We start from the raw sequence: 16,647 nt of genomic DNA, 5'->3' as shown, positions 1-16,647 counted from the left end.
TCAGTGGCTAAGGCACTTGCCTGCAAAGCCTAATGACCCAAGATTGACTCCTTATTATAAACCCATGTAAAGCCAGATGCACAGAGTGGCACATGCATCTGGAGTTCATTTGCGGTGGCTAGGGTCCTGGTGCACCCATTCTCCTCTTTTGATTTCCCCTGCCCCCACTTAAAAAATAAATAAATAAAAGCTCTCTTTGTCTTTCTAGATGGTTCAAAGCTCCTTTCTCATTTGGCTTGCTCTAGCCCCGCCAGCCCCTTTGTTGGCATTAATAAAAACTGTGGGCCCCAAACAAACTGTCTCAGTCCTTAGGAGGTATAGAGAAAGTGTGAAGGGTGGAGGTGACATGTTTTTTTTTTTTGAGGCTGGGTCTTGCTTTTTAGCCCAGACTGGTCTTGAACTCTCATTCCTCCTGCCTTAGCCTCCTGGGTGTGAAGACTACAGGGGTGTGTCAACAGACTTTTTGAAAAGTGGCATCCATTCATACTGACTGCAAAATGCAGGATGCTACAGGCTCCAACGTGGCCTTTTCTGGTTTCGGGCCACAGTATTCTTTCAGCCATAGGACAGCAATGAGAACTGAAAGATATTTGGTTAGATTTATGGGCATCCTGGGCTGGCAAGGTGAGTCCTCCTCTAAGTACGCAATAGAGACCTAACTCTGCACAGGCTCCAGGTACAGACCAAGCTCAGGAAGGACCTTAGATTCAAAGAAGGTGGCGGCTGGGTCTGTACCTCAAGTATCGGGCTTGCTCTTTGTCCCAGTTACCTACTGTGTGAACTAAACAGCCCCAGACTTGGTGCTGAAGATAGAGATTATTTCTCTGGGTTGATCAGGCAGTTCTTCCTTGGGGCATGTTGGGCAATTCCTGTCATACATTAGCAGAATCTGGGCTCCCCAGAGGGTTGCTTGCCTGCCTTGTGGGGTGGCTGGGCTTGGAGGCAGGAGAGCTGGTGGCTGATTGGACAGTTCTGCTCCATGGAGCTGGCCGGCCTTCCGCTCAGCATGGCAGTGGACAGTTAGTTACCTGGGTGTTGGGTTCGTCCCAGCAGGAGTTCTGAGGACAGGAAGTAAAGCCACCAGCCCCCTAGGATCCTAAGATATATACAGCATCACATCCACTATTAGACAATGCCAGCAGAGCAGCCCACACTCAGAGGAGGCAACACCCTTGAGCCTTGGCAGTCTAGTGTCAAAGAATTTGTAGCTACCTGTACTTTATTCTCCATCCAGGACCCAAGGGGCTGTTCTCAGTTAGAAATTAGTCTAGTGTCACCTGTAATGAGGGATGTTGTTTCTCATACAGCTCTGTCTATTACAAGACCAGTCACAGCCACTGTCACACTCTCCCCTTACGAGCTCTGAAAAGCAGCTTGGGCAATGAGGAGACCCAGGTCCAGACATTACAGGCCTGGGTGGCACAACCTCCTGGGCACAGAGGGAAGTTGGAATTGGAATCTGGCTCTTTTCCATATGGAGAGGGTTTGGTGCTGGCTGGTTGGTCTAAACACAAGAGCTGACAGAGAGGAGCTGTACTTCCCTTCGGCTAGAAATCTGACACAGGTCTTTGCAGGCGAGGCTCCCCTGTGGGCCATGATGACTTGCGTGTGACGGCTGTGGCCCCGGAATGTCAGTACGGGCTCTTGAAGCCACTGTACTGCCCCTCAGTCTTTGGGAATTCCCTCCGGATCTGCCAGCGGCAGCAGCTGGGCAGGATGGCAAAGTCAGCTATATCCCGGGAGCCAAAGCGCCAGGTCGTGTAGCATCTGTAGGCACAGTGTCGCAGCAGGTGGTTGGTGGCCTCTGTCTGCAGGGCCAGCAAGGGCTCCTGGTAGAGCAGGAGGAGCTGCAGGGCTTGTCTGGAGAGCACGAGCTTCCTGAAGAGCTCGGAAGTGGTGATGCACGGCCCCGGCTTCCTGCGGCAGCACAGTTCCTCCAGGCACCTGCAGCGCTCGGGGAGCTGGGACGGGAGGCAGCTGCCACACTGGCACCAGCCAGGACTGCCCTTCGGCCTGGGGGTCACCTCTCCCCGAAGCGGCTGCATCTCCTCTGGCTGTCCAGGAATGGGGGGTGGGTTGTGGAGAAATAAGGGCAGCTTGGGCAGGTCTGTGAAGTCCATCGGGGGTCTCTGAAAAAGCCAAGTTTCCAGAGCCATCAACAATGACAACCCTTGGACCTCTAGAATCTGTAGCTTTAGGAATTTCTAGAATCACATGTAATATCACCTCCGTGCCACTATTAGATGTGTGTATCAAGACTGGGCATGCAGTTATCATCCAGTCTTTGAAGACTCCCGGGTGATATATATGCTTGCCTCCACTTTACATGGCTGCAAAATGAAATTCAGGAAATCCGGCCATCACATGCACCTGGAGTTTGTTTGCCGTGGCAGGAGGCCCTGGAATGCCCATTCTCTCTCTACCTATCTGCCTCTTTCTCTGTCTTCCTCAAATAATAATAAATAAAGAAATAAAAGCAATAAATTTAAAAAAAAAAAAAAAAAGGAAACCCGGCCATCAACTGAGCCCTGAACGGCCCCTTGCCCTGGCTGCACTAGCGGGCGTCTCCCCGCTGCACAGTCCCTCTCAGCACAGCAGGACGGTGTGCTGTGTAGGAGCGGTGCCGCAGTTAGAGGAGACTCCGCAGGACTGTGATATGCTGAATCTCACTGAGTTGTACACTGAGGATGGTTTAAGTGCGCAAGTTTATATTTTATCATGTGCACATTCGCAAACACTAGATAGTTCACCCCACTTTTGTGGTTTCTTTTTTTTTTTTTTTTAATTTTTATTTATTTGAGAGAGACAGACACAGAGAGAAAGACGGAGAGAGAGAGAATGGGTGCGCCAGGGCTCCCAGCCTCTGCAAACGAACTCCAGATGCATGCACCCCCTTGTGCATCTGGCTAACGTGGGACCTGGGGAACTGAGCCTCGAACCGGGGTCCTTAGGCTTCACAGGCAAGCGCTTAACCGCTAAGCCATCTCTCCAGCCCTGGTTTCTTTTTTTGTTGTTGTTTTGTTTTGTTTTTCAAGGTAGGGTCTCACTCTAGCCCAGGCTCACCTGAAATTCTCTATGTAGATTCAGGGTGGCCTTGAACTCAGCAATCCTCCTACCTCTGCTTGCCCAGTGCTGGGATTAAAGGCATGTATCACCACACCCAGCTTTTCTCTTTCTCTCTCTCTCTCTCTCTCTCTCTCTCTCTCTCTCTCTCTCTCTCTGTTTGAGGCAAGTTCTCATGTAGTCTAGGCTGACCTTGAACTTGCTATATTGCCAAGGCCTGATATGAACTTCTGATTCTCCTGCCTCTACCTCCCAAGTGTTAAAATTATGGGTATGGACCACAATGCCAGGCTATATATTTCACCTTCTACCCAAACTCCACAAAGGCATTCTAAGAATGGAAGAATTTTGGTCAGTTTCTCTCAAGGTGACATGTAAAATCACAAATATTAGAGAATCTGATCCAGCAACAATAGAAAGAATAGCACGTCACCTTAACATTGAAACTTGGAGCTGGAGAGACGGCTCAGCAGTTAAAGGTGCTTGCTGGTAAAGCCTGATGGCCTGGGTTTCATTCCTCGGTATGAGATCAATCCAGATGCACGAAAACAGCAGCTGGCATTTGTGAGCATCAGTAAGAAACCCTGGTGCATGCACACACACATACATGTCCACACAAAGTATTTTTTTAAAAGAGAAAGAAATGTTGTCATAATATTTGAAAACCAGTCTATAAAGTCCAGCAACTTGGGAGACTGAGACAGGAGGATCAGAAGTTTTGGCTTGTCCTAGCAACTTAGCAAGACTTTGTCCCAAAATAAAGTCCAAAGAGTTCAGTTGTATAGTGCTTCCCTCGGATCAAGCCTCAGTACCCCTAAGAAAAGAAAACCTCACAGATCGTTTCAAACCAAGTAGGAAAAAACCATTATATTATGATTGCATATATATTTGTGATAAAATTATCTTCACAAAGGAGGCACTGAAGGGATTTTTTTTTTTAAAAAAATCGATAAAGCCCCAGCTCACAGGAAGTAGAGGTAGGTAGATCTCCATGAGTTCAAGGCCACCCTGAGAGTACATAGTTAATTCCAGGTCAGCCTGGACCACAGAGAGAGACCCTACCTCAAAAACCAAAAAATAAAAATAAATAAAAATTGATAAGCCAGGCGTGGTGGCACATGCCTTAATCCCAGCACTCGGGAGGCAGAGGTAGGAGGATCGCCGTGAGTTCGAGGCCACCCTGAGACTACAGAGTGAATTCCAGGTCAGCCTGGGCTAGAGTGAGACCCTACCTCGAAAAACAAACAAAAAAATTTGATAAAGCATTCTTAAACTACTACACATACTGTAGTGAATATTGAAACTAAAAAGCTGTCTCCCATGACAGACACAGAGCCAGAGAGGCCTGTGATGTCACTTCCTTGTGGCGCCCTGCTGGGGCTTGCTAGTGTCCTGACCACCAGATGCTGAGAAGAGGCAGGAGTCTTTCCCAAGGGCTCATAGTGCCCTGCACACTTTCACTTCATTATCTTGCCTTTCTTCTCAAGCAGAATAAACTTTTGCTGGATTTTGAAATTTATTTTTTGAGGCAAGCTCAATGGACTGTCTTTATTTTTTTTAATGTGAGAGTAAGGGGCCCAAACAAAGAGAATGGGTAGGTGTGCCAGGGCCTCCAGCCACTGCAAACAAACTCCAGGGATGGGCCACCTTGTGCATCTGGCTTATGTGGGTACTGGGGGATCGAACCTGGGTCCTCAGGCTTTTCAGGCAAATGCCTTAACCACTAAGCCACGTCTCCAGACCTTAAATTGTTATTCATTTATTTATTTAGAGAGAAAGGGATTGGGCGCACTGGGGCTTTTACCACTCCAGACTTTTGCTCCACTTGGTACCTCTGGCTTTACATGGGCACTAGGGTAATGAGACCCAGCCTTCAGGCTTTACAAGTAAGCGTCTTTAGCCCCCCAGCCTTCTCTCCAGCCCACTTTTGTCGTTTTAAGCCACTGGTTGTGGTCACTGGTAATGGCAGGTTTAGAAAGCCAGGACAGCTACAAGATGCTCAGGAGCCAGGAGTCCTGGAGTAAATGAGCATGGCCCCTAGGGAGCACAGCCGCCAGTGTCTCCTAGAATCAAACACAGGCCTGCAGCCCGGCTCCCAGGCACACTCATGAGCGCGCCGTATGTTTACCACCGCGGTATGCCTGGGACATGTATAAAGTGGAAATCGTACAACAGGGAGAATGAATTACTGCCATGATACTGAGTGGCAACAGTCACTCACTCAACGGAGGACATATGAGGGTGATGCAGGGTCCATGAGCAAGTTCTCTGTGCTGCAATTCATGAACTGTGATTTTCATAGCCGTGCTCCTATGTAAAACAACTTCAAAAAGACTAAATATTTAAACTTACTGGGACTTCTTGGCCCTTGACAACTTGCAGACTTTTCCCAAGCAGCCGCTGGTCCACCATCCAGATGTGGGGCTCATCCACAAAGGACACATACTTTAATGTCTAGGAAAAGAAGACTTAAAAGCTTTTCTGTTTTTGTACAGCATTATCAAGAATTGCCTATCCAAACAGATCCCAAAGTTAATCTCATTTATCAAATGGCAAGCAAGCTAACCCCAAACGTTTGCTAACTGAGAATGTCTGCGTTCGGAGTCTAAGGGTAAATGAGAAATGGAAGCCCACTTGCCTGACCTCGTAGAGCTAGCCTGCCTGCATCCCAGTGCCCACTGGTACAGCCTGAGTGTGGTATGACCGTGCGTGGCTGTCTTTCCTCAATGTTGCTTTCCTACATTCAGAATCTCAGCAAAGTTATGGTATTGAAACTTAAATCCATCCCACCCTAGGCCATGAAATGATTGTTTTTAGTTTCAAAGGTTATTTTTCCTCTTTCTCTTACCCCCTTCCTCCTCCTTTTCCTTTTTTTTTTTTTTTTTTTCCTTTAACGGCCTCAGTTTGCAGTCAGGGTGACCTTAAGTTTGGCATCCTCCTGCCTCAGTCTCCTCGGTACTGGTATACAGACAAGTGTCCCCATGCCTGTCCTACCTGAACATCTAGTTCCATTGTGAACAAATCAACAGTACACACTGGCCTGTGTGTTCAACTGCTAGAGAGACAGAAATGCTCTTGGAGGACTGAGAAACAAAGGAACCTCGATGTTTTCAGGTCCCACACTTTTGTCTTTGGGAGAAAGTCATGGAGCATGCTAGGCGTGGTGGTGCACGCCTTTAATCCCAGTACTCGGGAGGCAGAGGTAGGAGGATCACTGTGAGTTCAAGGCCAGCCTGAGACTCCATAGTGAATTCCAGGTCAGCCTGGGCTACAGTGAGACCCTACCTTAAAAAACAATACAGTGGGCTGGAGAGATGGCTTAGCGGTTAAGCGCTTGCCTGTGAAGCCTAAGGACCCCGGTTCAAGGCTCAGTTCCCCAGGTCCCACGTTAGCCAGATGCACAAGGGGGTGCACGCGTCTGGAGTTCGTTTGCAGAGGCTGGAAGCCCTGGCACGCCCATTCTCTCCCTCTCCCTCTATCTGTCTTTCTCTCTGTGTCTGTCGCTCTCAAATAAATAAATAAAAAATGAACAACAACAAAAAAATATTTAAAAAAAAAAAAACAATACAGTCATGGAGGTAAGTGGAGTTGATCTACCTGCTTTATAAGATCCAAATTAAAAAGCACAATACAGACGAGGCTGAACTCCCTGAGCCTAGTTCCCTACCTTGGACTCTTGCCAGAACCCACTGTTAGCACTTCAGGGTGTTCAGGATCTTCTGTATACATGGATTCACCCACACCCATGTATGCATGTACAGATCTACATGCATAAAACATATATGTAGAGAATACATACATTAGATTATGTATACACTTATTTTCTAACATATAAATCATAACATGCATATTGTTCTTTTATTTGCTCTTTTCCTCTCAACCAAGTATCTCAGGTGTCTGTCTTGGCAGACCACAGCTGAGTGGTCAGGATGTGGATTCTCTAGGGGCCAGCTTACCTACAGTGGAATCTCAGCTCTTCCACTCACTAGCTGTGTTGACTGTTTGATTTGTGTGCATGCATGCGTGATATTTTTTGAGATAGATCTGATCTTGTTGCCCAGGCTGGCCTTGAACTTCAGACAATCCTCCTGCCTCAACCTTCCAAGTCCTGGGATTACAGGCATGAGTCATTATATCCGGCTTTCTACCTGTATGATGTTATTGTTCTCCCTCTCTCCCTCCCCCCCCCCTCTCTCTCTCCCCCTCTCTCTCTGTCTCTCCAAAATCTCACTGGAACTCTTGGTCTTCCGCTTTAGCATCCTGGGTGCTGAGATTATGAGATTCAGGCATGTGCTGTCCCACCTGGTCCCTCTGTTCCCAGTGAGTGTCTGGGGCTCTCTCCTGCAACTTATCAGCACCCAGTAGACACTGCACAGATGCTGGTTCTTCCTGCTGACAATCATTTCTTCTTTCTCGCTGGTGCTAGGGATTGAACCTAAAACCTCATCTATGCTAGGTGAGCAGTCTAGCACTGAGCTACACCTCAAGCCTCCTTTATTATTAATAATTGAACAGGCTTGCTGCATCGAACATCTGTGTGGGTGTCTTATGAGGGATTCTCTAGGGCAGGCATAGAGAAGTAGAAATCCCAGGCTATAAAGTATGTCCTGTTTAATGTCAGTCACTGCCAAATTGTTCCCCAAAGTCATTATTCTGTTTGGGGAGGCTGTGCCATTTCAAAGAGTGACAAAAGCTAGACCATGAAAATTGTCTTCCCTACACATCTGTCTTCTCCATCTGTGTGGCTACTATTCCTAGACACCAAAGGAGACAGCAGAGAGATGGCTGTCCTCTCTGGAATGAAACCTGTGGTTCTGGTCTACATGTTGGACATTTCAGCCATGTGAAGGAGTCGATAGGTGTTGGGGTGTCCCACAGAGCGGCATGCCTCACCGGCTTCGGCTCCACGATCGACTCACACTTCTTCCTGTGGTAATACTCGTTGACTGCGCAAGGCTCACAGCATTTGCAACAGGGATAAATGCGGGAGCGACAGAAAGTGCTCGAGTACGTGTTGATGAGGAAGTCGATGAACACAGTTGCCTGGGGAAAGGTAGACAGGTGTCACCGTGCTGAACTGCTTTTGGCCAAATCATTTTCTTCAAGCATGGGAAAGACAATCTCTTACCAAACCAAAGTAGGAAAGGGTGGATCCAATGTACACGACCAGCTGGATGATGTCAAATTTTCCTCCCTGAAACCAGAGTGGGAAAAGTAATTCAGTTGAACTGCAGGGCAGCTCTCTGCTGTCATTTCTGGCTCCAGCAGGGCACAGAGCCTCACACTGGTACTGAGATGTACTCCAACTACATGCTTACTGTCTCAGATGGAGGCTGCAAGATCTCACGTGTCCTGCTTCTGCCATCTAGAAATTTTAAGCACACATGGCCACTAAAGGGATAATCCCTGAGGTGGTGTTCTGTATGAGGCTAGGGTGTCAAGCAAGCTATGCAGAGGCGGGATGACATTACTTGGGCAGCAGGGAGTGTCTGGACTGTCTGTCTGTCTACGCGACGCTGTCCTGAGCATCCATTCTCAAGGGCCTGTCCATTCCCAGCTGCATTTCCTTGTTTGCTGCGCTGCCATGCGACACTGACCACATGCTGCTAAGCAGGGTAGTCTGGGCACGTGTTGAATTTCTCACGCCTGGCATCCTCTCCTTCCATCTTCTGAGGCAGCACTCCAGTTTTCTTGTGGAGGGCCCTGTCTCTTCATCCTCAGTCCACGCAGTCTGGGAGACAGGCTTGCTCTCCTGCCCCTGGCCCACAGCCAGCCATGGAGAGTGTGGCCTGCCCCAGCCGCTGTGACTGCTGCAGCGCCGGGCCGTGTGGCCCATACGAAGCTGAGTGGTGGCTTCTGCCCGAGGCCTCCACCGAAACTTCTGGCAAACAGTTCTTTGTTCACTGAGGTTGCTAACCCGGTAAGGGAACAGGAGCTCTCTGATGCCACCATGGAGAGATGGTCAGTGCTGAGGACAGTGTCAAACTGGGCGAAGAGATGAAGAGGCAGATTCCTGGTGACCCCGTTTGAACACTTGGATCCAGCCATATCTGATAGCTGAAATCATGCCTGGGCTTTTCAGTTATGTGAAGCAAAAGCGTCCATTTGAGTTGTATTGTTACAAAATATTTTGCAAAGGGTTTCATTCTTTCTTTCTTTCTTTCTTTGTTTTTTTAAGATAGAGTCTTACTCTAGCCCAGACTGACTTGGAACTCTCTTTGTAGTACCAGGCTGGCCTTGAATTCACAGTATGTGCCACCACGCCTGGATTTTTTAAATTATAAAACATTGTTCGTTTATTAGTCATTCACTATTCTAAATACACAAATGGGAACTGAATGCGCCCCACACTGACTAATGTTTGCCGGCTAGAAAGAGATCCTGGAGAGAGAGGCTGCCAGCGTTTCCTCACACCTCATATTGGGGCTTCCTCATTCACTCTAGAGCTCCATGTTCTGCCACCTCCAATGCGGACAAGGAAAGTTCTGGACTACGCAACTACTAGAAGACTCTGATGCTAACTGCTTGTACATTTCAGCTTGGAACAGGGCAACAATATCTAAAAGCGCTGAGAGACAGCCACGCCCACCAGCCTCTACTGCCTGATCCCCAGAAGCTCCCTCTGGGAGTGGCTTTGAGCGTTCACTCCCGCACTGGCATCTCCCAGTGCACAAATGCAAGACAGCTGCAGTGTCCACGTGGAAGTAGGAAGGTTTGTTTCAGGACAGCCCCGGGTGCAGCGGTGTTTATCCTTCTGTGGTGTCTTCTGGGCGTCACACCCTGGGACAGGCTGGGCAAATGCAGTATGATGCTGGAACAGACATAGACAACTGTCCACAGTCACACTGGCTCCCCGTTCAGTCTGGACACCGCCCTGTAGTCAAGGCGGAAGTCTTGGCATCAGTGGTGACCCTGGCCAATGACAGTTGCAGGAAACAGAAACAGGAATCCAGCTCTTCATTAACTGAATGGGGCTTTGCAAGGCGTTGGGCATATTCTTACAGGCTGTCTTCTAATAGAACTGGAGCATCCTGGCTCTCAGGCTCTAGATGGGAGCTGCCAGTCCCCTTCTTCTGGCCTCTAGGAAGTCACCAATGGCTCACTGCCTGAGGCTGGGAGGAGTGGCGTACCTTTCCCTCCCATAATCTCATTCCAGCATTCCTGAATGAACAGGTTCTTGCTCATGAGCCGGTTCTTGCTCATGGCAGGATTCTGTTCCGGCTTGTCCAGATGTGTTGACTGGATCAGGTTTTGGTAGGCAGGCTTGGTGTCCATGTAAACCAGGCGGTCCCAGCAGAAGCTGCCAAACATCCCATGTTGATGCCAGGCCTGACAGGAACCCCAGACATGATTTCTCTGTGACACAGACCCGGCGTTATAGAGAGGAGGCAGAGGGCCCCACACAGGCAGAGAGGGGCAAATGCAACAGACTTCTTACTCTTTTTGTTTTGGGTTGTTGTTTTGTTTTTTTTCAAGGTAGGGTCTCACTGTAGCTCAGGTTAACCTGGAACTCACTCTCTAGTCCCAGGCTGGCCTCAAACTCACAGTGATCCTTCTACCTCTGCCCCCCAAGTGCTGAGATTAAAGGAATGCACCACCATGCCTGGATCATTCTTTTTTGTTGTTATTGTTGTTTTGTTTTTGTTTGTTTTGTTTTTGGAGGTTGGGTCTCATTCTAGCACAGGCTGACCTGGAATTCACTCAGTAGTCTCAAGGTGGCCTCAAACTCAGGGCAATCCTCCTACCTCTGCCTCCTGAGTTCTGGGATTAATGGGATTAAAGGAGTGTACCACCATGCCTGGCTTCATTCTTTTTTATTAAAAAAAAGAAAAAAGGCCAGGCATGGTGGTGCACACCTTTAATTCTAGCACTCAGGAGGCCGAGATAGAAGGATCACTGTGAATTCGAGGCCACCCTGAGACTACATAGTGAATTTCAGGCCAGCCTAGGCTAGAGTGAGACCCTATCTCAACCCCACCCCCACAAAAAGAAAAAAAAAAAACAGGCATGGTGTTACATGTGTTTAATCCCAGCCCTCAGAAGGCTGAGGTGGGAGAATCACTGTGAATTTGAGGTCAGCCTGAGACTACATAGTGAATTCCAGGTCAGCCTGGGCTATGGCAAGACCTTATCTCAAAAATAATAATAATAATAATTGTTTTATAGCTAGGTATGTAGCACATCCTTTTTATCCCAGCACTCAAGAGGAGACTAAGATAGTAAGATCACTATGAGTTCAAGACCAGCCTGGTATACAGAAAGAGTTTCAGGTCAACCTTTGCTAGAATGAGACCCTGCTTCAAAAAACCTTTAAAAGGGGCTGGAAAGGTTGCTCAGTGGTAAAAGTCACTTGTTTGCACCGCAGGTCCAGGTTTGATTCACAAGTGCTCACATAAAACCAGATGCACAAAGGGGTGCCTATATCTGGAGTTTGTTTGTAGTGGCAAGAGGTCCTAGTTTGCCTGTATTCTCTCTCCTCACAAATAAAAACATTTTTAAAACAGAAAAAAGGTTTTATTTATGGTTATTTAGTGTTTCTGTGTGCCATGGCACCATATTGATGCCATAGGACCACTGTGGGTCCATCCCTGCCTTCTACCTCTTTTGAGGACGGGTTTCAATTGTTTTTCATCACTCCCTTTGCAAGCTTCTGGGAAATTCTCCTCTTTTAGGACTGGGATTACAGAAGTGCTCCACAGTTTATGCCTTTGACTTGGGGCCTGGGGATCCAAACTCAAGTGCTACGAGTTGCACAACAAGCACTTATCCACTGAGCAACCTCCCCAACTGTTCCTCCCTCCCTACATCCCCCCATCTCCTCGTCTTTCTTTCCTCCCAGGACTTCCCTCCCTCCCTTTCTCCCACTGTCTATTTCTCTTTGTGTGCATCTATCTTTTTTTTTTTTAATTTATTTATTTGAGAGCGACAGACACAGAGAGAAAGACAGGTAGAGGGAGAGAGAGAGAATGGGCGCGCCAGGGCTTCCAGCCTCTGCAAACGAACTCCAGACGCGTGCGCCTCCTTGTGCATCTGGCTAACGTGGGACCTGGGGAACCGAGCCTCGAACCGGGGTCCTTAGGCTTCACAGGCAAGCACTTAACCGCTAAGCCATCTCTCCAGCCCTGCATCTATCTTTTTATCAGAGTGTTTTTCAAGTTGAATATTAAGCTGGGTATGGTGGCTCAAGCCTTTTATCCTAGCACTTGGGAGGCCAAGATGGCAGTATTGCTATGAGCTTGGGACCAGTCTGAGGTACAGAGTGAGCTGAAGATCAGCCTGGACTAAAGTGAGACCTTGGGCTGGAGAGATGGCTTAGTGGTTAAGGTGCTTGCCTGCGAAGCTTCAGGACCTAAGGATTCTCTAGGCCCCATGTAAGCCAGATGCACATAGTAGCACATGCATCTGGAGTTCGTTTGCAGTGACTAGAAGCCCTGGTATGCCCATTCTCTCTCTCTCTCTGTCTCTGTCTCTCTCTCTGTCTCATCTCGAATAAATAAATAACTCTCTCTCTCTCATCTCTAATAAATAAATAACTGAAAATAAATTTAAAGTGAGATCTTGCCTCAAAATATAAAAAAAGTTCAGCATTAGAGCTGGTCATGGTGGTGCCCACCGTTATTCTAGCACTTGGGAGGATGAAGCAGAAAGCTCTAGAATTTGAAGGCAGTTGGTCTAAATGGCAACAGACCATCTCAAAACAAAACAAACAAGTAAAGGTTGAAGATTATAATTTTTCCTCCATCTCATTTCATATTTCTCAGATGGCTTTTTATCCTCTCATCCCACAGTGAAACGCACAGAGCCATCAGGCACTCACTCACTACCGTGATAGTTGGGACAGTCATAGATTGCTGCGCCAGGAATGGAAGGAGAGACTTACAGTGCCGAACACCAGGATGTCAAAACGGATCCCAAAGACTTTGATTAGCGTCCGTTTTTCAACATTGTTTTCCTTATAGTACTTGGCGTATCTGTGAGAGGAAAAGGATCTTGTTTACAGAGTTTTCTGTGAAGTTGCTGGTGTGCTCTGGAGAGAAAAGCCCACAAGAAGCCAGTTCAGCCAGCCTGAGGTTTCCACAGTAGGCAAAGGAAACAACACAGTCCTCTCCAGCCATGTGAAACCAAAGATAACTGCCCAGACACCTCCTCTGCTGCCATCATGACAGGTCCATCAGAAATTGTCTTTTATGGCTGAAGAAGTGGCTTAATGGTTAAGGCATTTGCCTGCAAAGCCTATGGACCTGAATTCAATTCTCCAGTGCCCACATAAAGCCAATGGTGACTCACGTTTTTAATCCCAGCATTTGGGAGGCAGAGGTAGGAAGGTTGCTGTGAGTTCAAGGCCACCCTGAGACTCCAGAGTGAATTCCAGGTCAGTACGGGCTACAACGAGACCCTACCACAAAATAAAATAAAATAAAATAAAATAAAATAAATAAAATAAAATAAAATAAAATCAGATACACAAGGTGGCACAAGAATCTAGAGTTTGTTTGCCATGGCTGGAGGCCCTGACTTGCCCATTCTCTCTGTCTCTCTCTCTCTCTCTCTCTCTCTCTCTCTTCCCTGCAAAGAAATAAATAGCTAAATATTTTAAAAACTTTTCTTTTTGAGAGAGAGAGAGGCAGTTAGAGAAAGAATGGGCACGCCAGGGCTTCCAGCCACTGCAAACAAACTCCAGATGCATGTACCACCTTGTGCATCTGGCTTACTTGAGTCCTGGGGAATTGAACCTGGGTCCTCTGTCTTCACAGGCAAATGCCTTAACTGCTAAACCATCTCTCCAGCCCCAATAAAAATACTTTTAATTGGCCTTTAGTTTCATATGAAACTGATGACATAAAACAAAAGAGGGACTAACTGGAATGGGGAAGGGGATTAGATGAAGGGTGGACTTGAGAGGGGGACAATGGGAGTGAGGGGAATTATTATGGTTTATTGTTTATACGTGTGGAAGGGAAGCTGTCAATAAAAAATTTTAAAACAAGTTGGGCGTGGCGACACACACCTTTAATCCCAGCATTTGGGAGGCAGAGGTAGGAGAATCACCGTGAGTTTGAAGCCAGTCTGAGACTACAGAGTGAATTCCAGGTCAGCCTAGACTAGAGTGAAACCCTATCTTGGAAAAACAAAAAAGTCTTAAAGCAAAAGAAAATGAACAAAATTTTAAGCAATATGGGATTGACATTAAGCAAAGCCTTTAATCCCAGCACTCAGGAGGCAGAGGTAGGAGGATCGCCATGAGTTTGAGGCTAGCCTGAGACTACATGGTGAATCCCAGGTCAGCCTGGACTAGAGCGAGATACTAACTTGGAAAAAAAAAAAAAAACAGCAACAACAAAAATCACTTCAAGCAATCTGATTATGTCTTTGTGTGTGTATGGTACATGTGTGTACATGTTTGTGTATGTGCACTTGCTTGTGTGTGCATGTGTGTGCACGTGTGAGGAGGCCAGAGGTTGATATCTTTTTCAGCTGTCTTCCTCAGACACTCTCCCCCTTATTCTTTGTTGTAATTTTTCATCTATTCACTTGTGAAGGAAGAGAGAGCTGGAGTACGGAAACACCAGGACCCCTGCTGCTGCAAATGAGCTCAAGGTGCGTATGCTACTTTGTGCACCTGGCTCTACATAGGTACTGGGAGACCGAATCCAGGCCAGAGGTTTTGCAAGCAAACATCCTCATAACCACTGAGCCAGCCCTCCACCTTATTTTTTTTTTTTTTTTGAGGCAGGGTCTTTCACTGATCTTGGAACTCACCAATTTGGCTAGACTACCTGGCCAAAACACCCCAGAAATCCTCCTTTCTCTGTCTCTCCAGTCCCAGGATCACAGGCACACACTGCTGTGATGGCTTTTATGTCGGTGCTGGAGATCTGAACTCAGGTTCTCATCTTTGTGCAGGAAGCACTTTACCCACTGAGTCCTCTAGCAAGCTGCAATGTGATAGGAATATACACCCAGAGATACAGTGGAGAAGCCCATTTGAAGGCAGAGATTGGAGTGGTTCAGCCACATGTTGTGAAGGCAGAGATTGGAGTGGTTCAGCCACAAGTTAAGGGAAACCTGGAGCCACCAGAAGCTAGAAGGTGCAAGAGAGGGTGTCCTTTAAGTCTTCAGGAGTGTGGGCCTGCTGACACCTTGATTTCAGACTTCTGACCTCTCTGAAAACATATCTGTTGTTTAAAGCCATCTGTGGCAATCTGTCATAGCAGCCACAGAAGACTAATACACACTCACATGTGTTGCATTGGGCACCCCTACTTCACATGCGATGTAAATAACCTGAGAATATTTTTAGTGAACTTATTTTGAGGATAAATTATGTAATGTAAACTTCTTTAACTTATTATGTGTTAGAAAGTTTCATTTTCTCAAATAGCTTGTGATTTTCTCCTCTTTTGGGGGAGCTATTTAAAAGTAACTTATCTGCTCATCACAATTTATTTTTGGCCATGAGTTTCTTCTGGCCATTCAACAATAAATGCCCTGATGCTAAAAGAAAGCAGCCATCATAACCCCTCCGGCTTCAGAAAGCTCAGATCTCATGAGGAGCCAATGTTCCCAGGCTTAGCTCTGATGCTTGCTTATGTCTGCTTGGTATAGTGCCCTGCATGCTCACTGCTTAAAAACATACACAGTGCCACGCATGGTGGCACACACCTTTAATCCCAGCTCTAGGGAGGCAGAGGTAGGAGGATCTCCGTGAGTTCAAGGCCACCCTGAGACTACATAGTGAATTCCAGGTCAGCCTGGGCTAGAGCAAGCCTTGAGAAACCAAAAAAATTTTAAAAATACACAACAACCACAAAACCAGCCCAGAAGAACACTCAGGGGACCACTCATTCTGTCCTGGCTTTCTCACTAATAGCCTACTCAGCAGAGCAGAATGGACAGTCCACAAGTTACCTAAGTGGGAAGCTGCTGAGCCCTGGATGAAACTCCACTGACCCAGAGGAGGCAAGATGCACCAGTTAGTCTGATACGGAAGCGGCCAGGGTTGCAAACTCAGCCACCCATTGGAGCCAGACCTATAACAGACATAAGCAAAGCAGGCCACATATAAGGCCATAAAAGAGTGGTGAGATAGTGACAGAGTAAAAACCACATGCCCCGTCTCCAGGGGACTTCTCAGCTCCAGTCAATGGCTGCTATGTGAAAAACAGACCCAGAGTTGTTAATTTTTTTTTCCCCATAAATAACAACAGGAAGTCCAGATTTTTATGTGAGAATATCACAATTTTTACAACATTAAAGAGTCACTAAAAAAGCAAACAAAAGTTAGAAAATACTATTAAAAGCTACCTGCCAGTTTCTGATGCTGGCTCAGGGTAAAATATAAAGGAACCTGATCATTTGCACAGACCCCTCTGGACGTCAGTGAGAGGGATGGCATGCAGGTTAAGCAGCCGAGTTTCGGTTTTTGTTTTGCTGTACCAAGAACTGGCTCTGTAGCCTAACATGAACAAGGAAGACGAACAAACATGTGCTCGACCAGTGGACTAGATGCTCAGCATTGTTTTTAGTCTTGTAAACAATTTTATTTACTTAATTTTTTAATACCCAAGACTGGACTCCTATTGG

General features: G+C 47.0%; 1 protein-coding gene across 2 annotated transcripts in view; it reads right to left on the bottom strand.

The window, feature by feature from the left end:
• Positions 1-313: 313 nt before the first annotated feature.
• The window catches only part of P2rx7 (purinergic receptor P2X 7), a 40,747-nt gene continuing 24,413 nt past the window's right edge, over positions 314-16,647 (bottom strand). For both annotated transcript variants that reach the window (XM_004671000.2, XM_045132759.1), the window contains 5 exons: positions 12,944-13,034; positions 8,192-8,257; positions 7,957-8,106; positions 5,416-5,517; positions 314-2,129 (listed from right to left, as the gene is read on the bottom strand). In XM_004671000.2, coding sequence (XP_004671057.2) covers positions 1,632-2,129; positions 5,416-5,517; positions 7,957-8,106; positions 8,192-8,257; positions 12,944-13,034 — 907 coding nt within the window. In that variant the 3' untranslated portion in view covers positions 314-1,631. The remainder of the gene's footprint in view (positions 2,130-5,415; positions 5,518-7,956; positions 8,107-8,191; positions 8,258-12,943; positions 13,035-16,647) is intronic.

This window comes from Jaculus jaculus, chromosome 13, assembly GCF_020740685.1.
Source record: "Jaculus jaculus isolate mJacJac1 chromosome 13, mJacJac1.mat.Y.cur, whole genome shotgun sequence".
Taxonomy (NCBI): domain Eukaryota; kingdom Metazoa; phylum Chordata; class Mammalia; order Rodentia; family Dipodidae; genus Jaculus; species Jaculus jaculus.
This window is presented reverse-complemented; position numbering and strand designations above follow the sequence as displayed.